Here is a 12,366-nt window from a genome sequence, read left to right on the forward strand (position 1 = left end):
TGCTTCCCTCTCCTAAGATGCCGGATGGTGGACCAGAATCACCTCAAAGCCGTGCTGAAGTCTTTCTCCATGGCCTGTCCGAACTCCTCCCACACCCGAGTTTTTGCCTCAACAACCTCCCGAGCCTCATGCCATTTGGACTGCCTGTACCCATCAGCTGCTTCTGGGGTCCCACAGGTCAAAAAGGCCTGACAGGACTCCTGCTTCAGCCTGATGGCATCCCTCACTGAAGATGAAACCCCCAATGGGTTCAAGGGTTGACGCATCCATCCATCCATCCATCCATCCATCCATCCATCCATCCATCCATACATACATACATACATACATACTATGATGTAACATGGTTGATCAAAAGGCTGTTGGTGATCAGCAGCACACTGCTGGTGGATATTTAGTGTAACATGGAGCAGAAAGCTGCGGTTGTTGTTTCTCCCTACATCCAGTGGGTGGCGCAGGTTACTACAATTGATAGTAGCCAATCTAGAAGTTACTTTCGTTCTAGCCACACACCCACTAGAAGGAAAACCAGTACAACACTTTCATTATATTGGCTAAGAGGTTGACAGGTGACAGTGCATTTTTGTTCCAAAGGCAAGCAAAGAGTTCTGCAAGAGCACGAGGAGAAAATGTAATGTAAGCAAAAGTATTAAAAGTTTTGAGAAGAAAGGCATGTAATCCTGCTTTAAAACTGAAAATGTGTGCGCTCAAATAATGGGAGAAAACTTTCCTCATACAGAATGTAGACAGAAGACAGAAATGGATCAAACATGACCTGTCTGTCCTATTGAACACATTCGTTTAAAAATGCCATATACCAATGCTTATTAATAACTTGTACAGGAAGCTCAGCTTTAACATGTGTGTTGGGGTGTGTGTGAAGGCTTCCCACTGGCTGCTGTGTTGAAGAACCAGGAAGGTTTCCAGCAGTTCTTGGTCAGGAATCTTTCCCTCTCCAACTCCACAGCAAGCACGCTGCTCAACAGCTCAGTGAACCTCCAAGAGGTGAGTCAGTGTTACTGCATCACACTGATACCAGGTAACTGCATACTCATGACCTCTGGAACTTCCTTCTGTTCATCTGTAACTGGAATATCACGCAGGATTGGATCAAGATGGTTTCATCTGAACAAACACATGACATGATTTAAAAGATAGTCCAAGCATAAGCGTGCTAACATTCCACTCCAAATAACTGAAATTTTGATGTTTGTTTATTGCAGTTCATTTTATCTAGTTAGGTTTCATGGGAAAGTTCTTTATTATGAAATCTTTCTGTAACCAACCAATGGTGCAGAGGAAAACATCAGATAAAGAAGCCATGATGGAATAAACAGCTGAAACATGGATGCCATATATAAGCTAGGATGCTCGAGCTTTATTTGCAACACTTGACAGGCTCACAAACCCTCCTATGACATTTTTGGCTGAATTTCAATCTAATACAGCCTGCAACCAATTTTCCAGCTTCTTTTGAGATAAAATCCAAAAGAATCAGAGGATTANGTGGTCAAAAAATCATTTACAAAACCTCCCATCCACACACCAAACATTTGCCAAACCATCCCTCCACTCAGGACCCGGTGTGTTTTAATTACTTAAATTAATGGGAGGGTCTAACCAATTACCAACATAATCAATTCAAATATACAAATTAACTACAGATTGTGGATCTAAACTTAACTTAAATAAATTCTAAACTTCCAAAAGTAGAAAACTAAATTAGTAGAAATTACAAGTTGCAAACATTACATAAATGGCCACCACAACTGGTGTTAAACAATTTTATTGGAAGATCATGGGTATTATTTCGTTCATAATTATCTTACATAGATAAGATAATTTATCATCTTATTTCCAACGACGTGTGTACACAAGCTTCAAAAATAACATGGTACTAATATTACATTACTTAAGAAAACAGGGATAGATCTGTAAACATATTTTGACTGTCAGAACAGTCTATTGTCCATGGAAGAACAGAGTCCATGAGGTTAAGCTTTGTACTGTATGAACCAGGGAAACAGTACAAGTTGGAGTAACACAAGTTTGACTCTGGTTGGCGTCACTTTGGTACCTTGATGCCTTCCTCCTGTTCTGGCGCATAATGAAGCCACTTCATGACAGTTTCCTCGACAGCCAGCTTTGGGTCAAATTGCAGAGCAGGGGCTGAAAAACATAAATTTAAGAGTGAGAAAGGCGCCGGATAGAAAGATGATAAACATTTCAAAAATTTTGAAAGTCATTGAAATATTAAATAGTGTACTGGTTATAGGTCTGAGAACAAAAACTATACAGTTCTCCATGTACACTCAGTTAAGCTATTAAGTACATGCTAATGAATATTCATTAATATTTGTCTTAATGTTAGTTGACATATATTACATTTACCCATCAAGCTGCAGCATAGCATAGCATTTATGATGCTGAACTCATGTTAAAATGAGGCGATCAATATTTAAAAAATAAATAAGTGTTTATCACAAGATCTAAAGATAAAAACTCAAGGAGGACCAGGGTTGATTTAACACAGAAACAGAAAAATAGAGCAAAAGGTGATTTGTACTGCAGCTGGAAAAATTATTTACAATATTTACAGGATAAACTTTCATTAAATAACAGGTTCAAACTTCCATTAACCACAAACATGTCCAAATAAACAATTGATTAAATTCATTCAAAAATGTCCATATGCTGATACCAATCCAAGAATCAACAGACTGAATCAGTCGTTACCAGGTTTCTCCTCACCTGCCTTACATGTTTCAGGTGTTTCTCTTCTGTCACACCTGGATTGAATCTGTGGGTGATTAACAGTCTTCTGCAGTTCTTGATGAGTGCAGAAGGTCATACAATCATCTGAGTCAGCTGTTGTAGAATAGAGGCACATGTAAGTAAATCAGTAAGCACATCATAATAAAAAACAAGTGATTTAAAGCCCACCTGCAGCAGCCAGTCCTCAACATCCTTGTCCACCACATGCCCTCCCAGCCCAAACAATCAGCCCCGTCCTACTTTCAAAAACTGAAATCCCACAAAATCTCATAGGATTTCATACTTTGGCCTAAAGTGGTGGGCAGGATTAAAAAATGGAGGGCGGGGGAAGGATGAAAAGGAGGGGAGGTTGGGGAGGAGTACAAGGAGGCAGTGGCAAAGGGGGGGAGGGGAGAAAAGGGAGGGTAGATGTGGGTAGGGTTGTGACAAACAGCATATTTTAATTCAAAATTGATTTTCAGTTTTTCCCAACCCTGGTCCATAAGTCAAACCTATCTGCCTGTTTTCAATTCTGCAAAACCCTGTTAATCAGCCATCAATTGAAATCCTGTGTGCTGACTTAGGGAAATACCTAAAACCTGCAGGTCAGTGTGCCTGAGGCCAGTGTTGGAAAAACACTGGATTAGATGTTGGCATTTCAAACAATAGAATTCAACCACAAAACAACATGGATTCAATGACATCTTCTCATCATTGGTTAACTGGCAAGAACTGGATGATTATTTGATGGTTGATCCATCGTCAGTTGTTGACCTCAACCATTCTGACTATAATTCAACGTTGAATTACCATGGTGTGCTATCTGGGACTTAATAGCTTTGTGTACAGAAGGCAGCAGGTGGCCATTTCTGTAAAGCAAAGAGGAAACATCTTGCTGTCTGGATAAAAAGCTGCTCTGTTTTCTGTTTGTGTGAAGGGAAATGCTTTGGAGTTTTCTGACCTCAATAGATGCTCAGTCCACAAATCAATGTTTTTGTGTGACACACAGTTTTATTTAAGAAAGTGACAGGCTTATGGAATGGCTGAAGAAATCAGTCTGCAATCCCTGATTGTCCTGATTTTATTGAGTAAAAGAAACCCTTACAAAACAATTTAAATGTAACAGATGAATAATATAGATTTTTGCATCATGTTAAAAGTAACGGAACAAAGTAATTCTTCTCCAAGGAAAAAAAAACATTGTATTGGTTTTTAAATGTTATTTTAAGTGACCAAAGTGTGACTCTGTAGCTTCATGCGGAGCAGGCCGGCCCTGTGGCCCCCCTGTCCCAGTCCCAGCTGGGTGCCCTGCTGAAGGACCTGGCTGATGTGGAGAGGCTCCTGAAGGACGTGGACCTGCTGTCTGGACTGGCTCGCCTGCTCCCCAAAGGAGCATGTGCCGGGCAAAACCCAGTATCCACGAGCAACGGAACGTGGCCTCTGAACACCACCACATGGAGCATCAACACAACAGATGTTCCCAGAGAAGACGGAGAGGAGGGGGCAGAGGGCGGAGGGAAGAAGGAGGGGGAGGAGAATCCTCACTCTCAGTTCTCAGCGTTTGTTCAGCTGTGGGCAGGACTGCAGCCCATTCTGTGTGGGAACAACAGGTGGGTGAAATCTCAACATGAGTCAGTGAAGGCTCCGACTGAGAGCAGGACCAGATAACATTATTTTATACTAATGCAGTCTAATGGTTCTGGAATAAAGTCCAAATTAAGAAATTAAAACTGGGTCAAAAAAGGTAAAAAAAAAAAAAAATAAATAAATCAATCAATTAACGGAAAGTCATCAGCTAGTTCAGCAATCTATTATTTATTAACTTAAGCATAGACTCAACAAAAGGCCATTTGCTTAAAGAACAGTTCATTCAGACCTAAGGAAGGAAGCCAAAAGATTTTGTATTTAAAATGAGCAATTACTTAAATATTTTCCATCCAAAACTCTTCAAGTGGCTGTTTTAGCTTCATCTAGTCCAAATTTAATTAAAAACAAAAATCTCCTACTAAGCATCTTTTGCATCATCCCCAGGTCAGAACTATACTGTGCTGATGAAAGTGTTGAGCTCTTCACATGTTGATGTTAGAAGTGTTTTTAGCTGCAGCCTTTGCTCCAAATGATGAGGCATTCACTAAAGGAATGTTCTTATTGCAGTTTAGGCAATAAAATATTTTTCTTATTTAAACGGATACTTAATTATTTGTTTATTTGCATCTTCTTATAATTAATAAATCAAACAGTTTCTTATATTTAACAAGCACTTAAGCAATCTGATGATAATCTTTGGTCTTCACAAAAAATATTTACTATGTGTCGAAAAAGATTCATTTCTTTTCAGAGATGAGAACAGTTCATTTGAATTTCCTGACAAAAACTGTTATCCCTGGAAACCTTGCTAAGCCTGGTGGTCGGGGCATGGAGGCGGTCCGCCAGCAACCCACTGTGTTTTTGTTTTATATATGTTAAGTTGACAGGAAATGTAAAAATATTACTGGGTAATTATGTTACTGGAAGACATTGCCAACAATTCCTAAATTCACAACTAGAATCTTAAAACAACAAATAAAAAAATACAATTAAAATAAATATCAGTTATTTGCCCTTCTGATAAATCCAAAGTAAGTCATCAGCTCGTGGATCTAACACCATGTAATGCTGATCACATTTACATCCGGACCATGGCATAAATGAACTAAGCAGCTGCTTAAGCTGCCCTGTCATCATGTACTTCTAGACTCATAGACTTGGAACACAATCTCACTCTGATCAGGATGGAGTTCTGGAGAAGCTCTGAGGACAAAACAGAAGATAGGATTGTAGCCTGTTGCTACATGCATAGCTCTGTCAAAGTACGCCAAAAGGGCTGAAAGCCAGTGGAACATTTCCATGTATATTTGACCTATTGCTACTATTTTGTATCATGACTGTAGAGGAGAAACTAGCAACAAGGTCTTGGAAGACTTATACAGTATATTATATTATATATATTATATTATATTATATTATATTATACTTATATTATATACCTTATACAGCAGACTCATGTATAAGGTAGGAAACTGAATAGTAGCCGTAGTAACAGCTGGTTTTAATGTAAAAGACGGAAAAGTGATTTTCTGTGATTCAGTAGAAGACTTTGATGATGACTTACTTTTATTTCAGGATCATTGAGCCAGAGGCGCTGAAGCAGGGGAATATGAGCTCACTGGGATTCACCAGCAAAGAACAAAGGAACCTGGGCCTCCTCGTTCACCTGATGACTACAAATCCCAAGATCCTCTACTCCCCCATTGGCTCTCAGGTGGACAAAGTGATTCAGAAGGTAAGTAGGCAGCTGGTATGGAGCATGTTATATAGAATTACTCACAGCATATCCCAGTCCATATCTGACATGTTTGGCATTCAGTTCCACAGATCAGAGAGCTCTGAACCAATCGGAGAGCTCTGAACCAATCAGAGAGCTCTGAACCAATCAGAGAGCTCTGAACAGAGGATTCGAATAATTTTACCGTCTGCATCTTGATATAACCAAGATTCAGTAAAAAACTTTCTGGGCAGAGTTTAATTCTTTTAACTCTGGTTTGGTTGAGAATTGACTCCTTAGGCCTCTGACCAAGCAGACTGGAGAACTCGGCAACGTTTGTAGATGAGAGTTTTAGAAAGGACATAGTGTAAAAGTCAATATAGTTGACTTTGTTCTCTTTTCAATCCGAGGCGAATGAGACGTTTGCGTTTGTTGGGAATGTGACTCACTACACCCGGGTGTGGCTGAACATCTCTGCCCAGCTCAGGACCTTTCTGGAGGAGGGCCGCCTGCAGAGCCATCTGCTGTGGCTCCAGCAGGTACACAGTGCTGCTAAGTTGTACAGAAATGTTTTCACCTGTTGAACATTCTCATTTTCTTACTGTGTTACAACCTGAGACTCTAAAGTATTTTAGTGGGATTGCTTTGCTTTGGACACACCAACACAAAGTAGCACATTGGTATGGAGCTAAAACGGTTTCAAAATTCACAAATGCACAGAACAAAATTAACAAATGCAAAAGATCCACAAATGCACAGAACAAGATTCACACTTACGAGCTCCTTCTGGCCTGTCAGTTGCACTGCATTTGTGTGTGAATTTTGAGACTCCCCCGACTTCTCACAATTCAGTCTTTTTTTTTTTAATAAATGGTCTAGCTGATTGGGTGATCAGCAACCAATCAGATAGCTTCCTTGTTTCAGCCAATCATATGAACGGAGCCCCACATTGGGGTAACTTATTTTTCAGCCAATCACATTAACCCATTCCAGCAGCGCTGTAGCTTTGATGAAGCACCTCCTCAGCCTGGCTTCTGGCAGCGACAGAGGAGCGGAAAGTGAAATATCTAATATATTAGCTATTTATTTCCATGTTATCGTTATTAATGTCAATCGATTTAATTGTGCAACTATCATCACAGCTAGCGATCTTCAGCACACCTAACTCCTATATTAGCGCATCAGCAGAGCTCTGGTGACTAAGATATGCTACCGAGCTATGCTAGCACTGCTACATGCTAATAGCATCAGGCTAGCGTCTTTCTACATAGCCGAATTTATTCCAGATAATAATAGGCTTTGTATATTATGAATCCTTATAAAGCCCTGGTCCTTAAATGAAAAATTATCATAGCAGTGTAATAATTCACTTAGATCACGCTTTTCAAAAACACACAGTGATTTCTTCTTAACTTATCATATAAAGCATAATATGCAAAAATATGTATCCATTTCGAAAATACACATTGATGTACATTACTTTAAATTTATTGTTAGCGGGAGCTGGCCTTTACTGTTTTATTGTCAGTCGGTGATGTTTCGTCTTTGCTCTGCGATTGTGAGTCTTTGACATTTATCAGTAAAGCCCAACTGAGAAAAAAAATTCAGAAAACTGGTGGATGATAATTCATACATTGTTTATGTAATATATTCGGGTTCTTGTCTAATACTTTACATGAAGGAGTGATCTGAACACCGATGTTGACCATTCGGTTATATAGAACCTAACATCACAACCTTGCATGTGCGCATGCACTGGTGGGTATTAGTATAACCCCACAAACTAGAACCAGCATCAATACATAATAAATATGAACATATTTCAATTTATATTTCATGGTATTAAAAAAATCAACATTATAAACTAGCAGGTAGCACTGTTATTTTGCTGTGTAGCAGGTAGGCCTGTCACGATAACAAATTTTGCTGAGCAATTAATTGTCTAAAAAAATTATTGCGATAAATGATAATATTGTTTTAAGACCTTTTGACACTCATTTCATGGAAATGACTAATAATGCATGCGATTTCCTGTAGTTCACACTTCATGATTTTTTTGCCCCCATTTCCCATTTACTACAATCTGAGAACGTTGGTCGATCTAAGATTCTCACTGGTGATTTCATAACCCATCATCATGTAGTGTGATTTAGATCCTCGTGATCTAAATCAGGGGTTTTCCCCGACTGGGAGCTTAATGCAGCCTGTTGAATGTGACAGGTAGCCAATCAGAAAGCGCGGATTCTCCTGCGCTTTCTGATGGGAAATTACGAGGGAAATCCCAAACAGCTGACAGGCGCAACCCGAAGTCCAGTGGACATTGGAGATAATATGTGGAAACAACATTAATATTTATTCAACATTTCGTGCAAAGAAGATAGAAATGACAAGGGGAGGAGCTGGAGCCAAATTGCTACAGCAGTTGATAATCCTGGTAACTTTTCAGCTGTTCTTCGTTAACGTGACAAAAATAGGTTATAATGATTTTCATTCAGTCAAGACTTTACGCTGACTCTAGCCACATGGGTCACAGGTATATTCTAGTAAAGCATTGATTAATGCCTGGTTTTAAAATAAATTAACTGGACTTGTAGCCATTATTTTGTGCCCAGGTGGCTGGACACCACACGGCACGAGAACCCAATCAAACCATTATACCTAGGATTTCTGTCGGCTAATGTGTGGTCTCTTAGGATTTTAAAAATGGGCCGACAGTCGGCCAAAAACTCTTGTAGTGTGCGCTGGACATTACACTAAGGAAATGAGGAAGGGAGGGTCAGTGGAGAGCACCGGAGGCAAGACTTTTTTCATTCAGTGTCATCAACAGAAAGGAAAAAAGACAGGAAGAGACGATAAAGCCGATAATTAAAATTAAGTCGATAGGTTTAATTTATCATGGGATTAATTGATTTATCGTTTATCTCGACAGGCCTAGAAGCAGGTTGATCTGTCTTATATTTGAAACCCATGTTTAAACAGCAGCATTGATGATGTCATCTTTACTGGATTATCTCAATCTTGAAACTGGATTTGTTGAAGTATGCATATGAATTTGAGACAATCATTACTTCAGATTTTTTGAAAGATCTACTTCTATCAGTGTTGTGTTCAAGACCACCTAACACAAGACCAAGACGAGACCAAGACCAGAGTGTATCGAGACCGAGACAAGACCAAGACTTTTAGGGTCCGAGACCAAGTCAAGACCAAGACCAGCACCCCATGCTACATGATACGATAAAATGTGAAATATGATCAAAATTACTTCTCAAATTGATCTGAAAGATCCATATTCCCATAAAAACAACTAGATATTAAATACTTAATACATTTAACCAATATTAAAAGCAGAACAAACTTTTTATTCTGCTTTGCTTCCATCTCTGTGCTACGATCCGCGGTGGTCTCGTGCCATCCCTAAAAAGATAACACCCTGGGTGTTTGTCCATGTTGCTCATGTCAGAAACCACCACTGTCTGCACCATTAAACAGCAATTTAGGTAATGCCCTGACGCTCAACTATGAACAGTGACCAAGGAGCAACAAGCAAGAAGTAACCACACACAAGGCGCTCACCGTGACTGTTCTCACCCTCTCTCCTGCTCCATGAAGCCAGGTAGTCTGACACCATGGCAGATTACCATTACAGCTGCCACTTTGAACGAAAACAATCAAAGAGCAATGTGCATGCTCTTTTGTTCTTGTGTTTTATTTGTTAATTAAAAAATATCAATGTACATAATTAAATAAAATAATGATAGCTCCTGCAGTGTATGCAGAGGATTAGAAGAACAAAGAAGAGTGTTCTGTCAGGTCAGCATACACTGTCAGATCGTCATACGCTAAGTACAAACTCATGGCTATATCTGTCAGACACGTCATTACCATATAATTTTATTTAATTAGCAACATAGAATCATGACGTAGATCATCATACACTTTATTAACAGTTGTATGTCATCCTGACTTGGCGGTTAAGTAGGTTTACACGGGCGTGTGTTGTAGTTGACTGCAACTGCAGCCAGACCTTGCTTTAAATACACTTTGAAACCACGACAACACATGTATATCTATATAGTTATCATGGAAAACAATTTAATGACTTATTTTTGTCATAACTTGTTGCGTATGGTGAACTGACAACTCCTCTAACTGTCGGACTTCTTAATGCGCATGCACAGGTATGGTACTCACTGCACGTATGCTATTCTGACATGTATGCAGAAGAGTCGTTCTAATCTCATAGAACGACTCTCAGGACTCCAGTCCTATCTAAGTAAAGAGACGAGCAGATGAATCGTACTGTTCCTGAATGTCACATCACTATATTGCAGACTTTTGGACATAGCGTTGTCCCATATATGCGACAAGTCAGTCAACATCTCTGCACAATAATTCAGCGCAGTGAGTGACAACTTTTTTTCATCACAATGCTTATGTGTCTCTATACATCTAGCTTTGCTAACATCACATCAACGTAGCTTACCTTTCTCTGAGCTACTTTTCTAAGAGACAAAAAAAGTTAGACGTTGTCCCCACTGTCTGTGAAAGCGGAGCTTTGCTGAGTTAGCTTTGGCCACTGGATTTTTTATGATTTATGTAGCGTTATTCTATTACTGACTATTAGACAGACATCTTCTGCCCCTGAGAGAAAACCACTGCGCATGTCTTGGAGCACCACGTGCGAGTGAAAGATTGGGGGGAGGAGGGAGTAACAGAAACACGTAATTGGCAACTCACGTTATTGCTTGGATTTTAATCGGTGCGTTTTGCATCCACTGAAAACAAAGACGTTAACAAATAAACTGGATAGTAGTATGCTGTATGTTCTGTATGTTTAGTGATATTTTCACAGTTGCAGTCTTGACTGGTCTTGAAATAAAATGCCGAGTCCTCAGCGCCCGAGACAAGATCAAGACCAAATGTGATCGAGTCTGAGACGAGACTGAGACCATCAAAAAATGGTCTCGAGACCAAGACCGATCTCGAGTACTACAACACTGACTTCTATATACAATTTTATGGATTAATCACTACAATTTTTCTCTTGCATAGTGTCATCAGATGTGCTGTGTGACCCAGTGAAGGTGCTTCTTCAAGTTGAAGCTCCCAGCTGTTTCCAAAACCTGTAGGACTTTCACCAGGACTTGGTGTTGAGCTCCACATGTTCTGGTTTGGAACGTTGCATGTTGTGTAGGGTCACATGTCATCATCTTCCAGTCAATCTCTCTTCTGAAATAAAATCAGGTGTGTTGAAGCAGAGACTCATCTAAAAGCTGCAGGACTCCAGCCCTCAAGGCATAGATTTAAGGATCATTGGTTCATAGTTTACTTTTGTGAAGTCATCAGCTGCAACAAGCTGGAATTGCATAGAGATAATCTCTTTCCTACTCAAAGTCACTGGTATAGTTTGGATAGAGATGTGACCTTTACAATGTACATTGATGATCCATGGAGGACAGAGTACTGGTGGATCAGGTTCTTTCACAGGATGTAGGAGCCGTTCTCACAGTCTGAAGGATTTCATGCCTCAAAGATTCCTAAAGGACACAAAGATATAAATATTTTATTTTAATCACTTGCTGTTAGTTGATTTCTTAAATTATATTCAGGGATGTACACACCCATGAACTCTAAGTGGGGCGAAGGACGGAGAGAGTGCAGGATATTGATCGATAACATGTTCAGCCTGGTAGGATAAATAAAATAAAAACAGCACTGTGTGTTTTTGAAAAGCGTGATCTAAGTGAATTATTACACTGCTATGATAATTTTTCATTTAAGGACCAGGGCTTTATAAGGATTCATAATATACAAAGCCTATTATTATCTGGAATAAATTCGGCTATGTAGAAAGACGCTAGCCTGATGCTATTAGCATGTAGCAGTGCTAGCATAGCTCGGTAGCATATCTTAGTCACCAGAGCTCTGCTGATGCGCTAATATAGGAGTTAGGTGTGCTGAAGATCGCTAGCTGTGATGATAGTTGCACAATTAAATCGATTGACATTAATAACGATAACATGGAAATAAATAGCTAATATATTAGATATTTCACTTTCCGCTCCTCTGTCGCTGCCAGAAGCCAGGCTGAGGAGGTGCTTCATCAAAGCTACAGCGCTGCTGGAATGGGTTAATGTGATTGGCTGAAAAATAAGTTACCCCAATGTGGGGCTCCGTTCATATGATTGGCTGAAACAAGGAAGCTATCTGATTGGTTGCTGATCACCCAATCAGCTAGACCATTTATTAAAAAAAAAAAAAAAAGACTGAATTGTGAGAAGTCGGGGGAGTCTCAAAATTCACAC

At 39.6% G+C, this 12,366-nt stretch overlaps 2 protein-coding genes across 3 annotated transcripts in view; both read left to right on the plus strand.

Annotated features, from left to right (window-relative positions):
* The first annotated feature begins 404 nt into the window (after positions 1–404).
* Positions 405–6,657, plus strand: LOC107834631 (ATP-binding cassette sub-family A member 2-like). The gene is made up of 5 exons (XM_016666300.1): positions 405–474; positions 884–1,005; positions 4,006–4,364; positions 5,917–6,076; positions 6,469–6,657. Exons 1-5 carry the CDS (start codon positions 405–407, stop codon positions 6,640–6,642), a joined length of 885 nt encoding a protein of 294 aa, XP_016521786.1. The 3' UTR covers positions 6,643–6,657.
* The window catches only part of LOC103130952 (ATP-binding cassette sub-family A member 2-like), a 41,158-nt gene continuing 29,642 nt past the window's right edge, over positions 851–12,366 (plus strand). For both annotated transcript variants that reach the window (XM_007542483.2, XM_016666303.1), the window contains exon 1: positions 851–1,005. The gene's annotated coding sequence lies outside the window, so the exon portion shown is untranslated. The remainder of the gene's footprint in view (positions 1,006–12,366) is intronic.

The sequence above is a fragment of the Poecilia formosa genome, unplaced genomic scaffold, assembly GCF_000485575.1.
Source record: "Poecilia formosa unplaced genomic scaffold, Poecilia_formosa-5.1.2 Scaffold699, whole genome shotgun sequence".
In the NCBI taxonomy this organism is placed as follows: Eukaryota; Metazoa; Chordata; class Actinopteri; order Cyprinodontiformes; family Poeciliidae; genus Poecilia; species Poecilia formosa.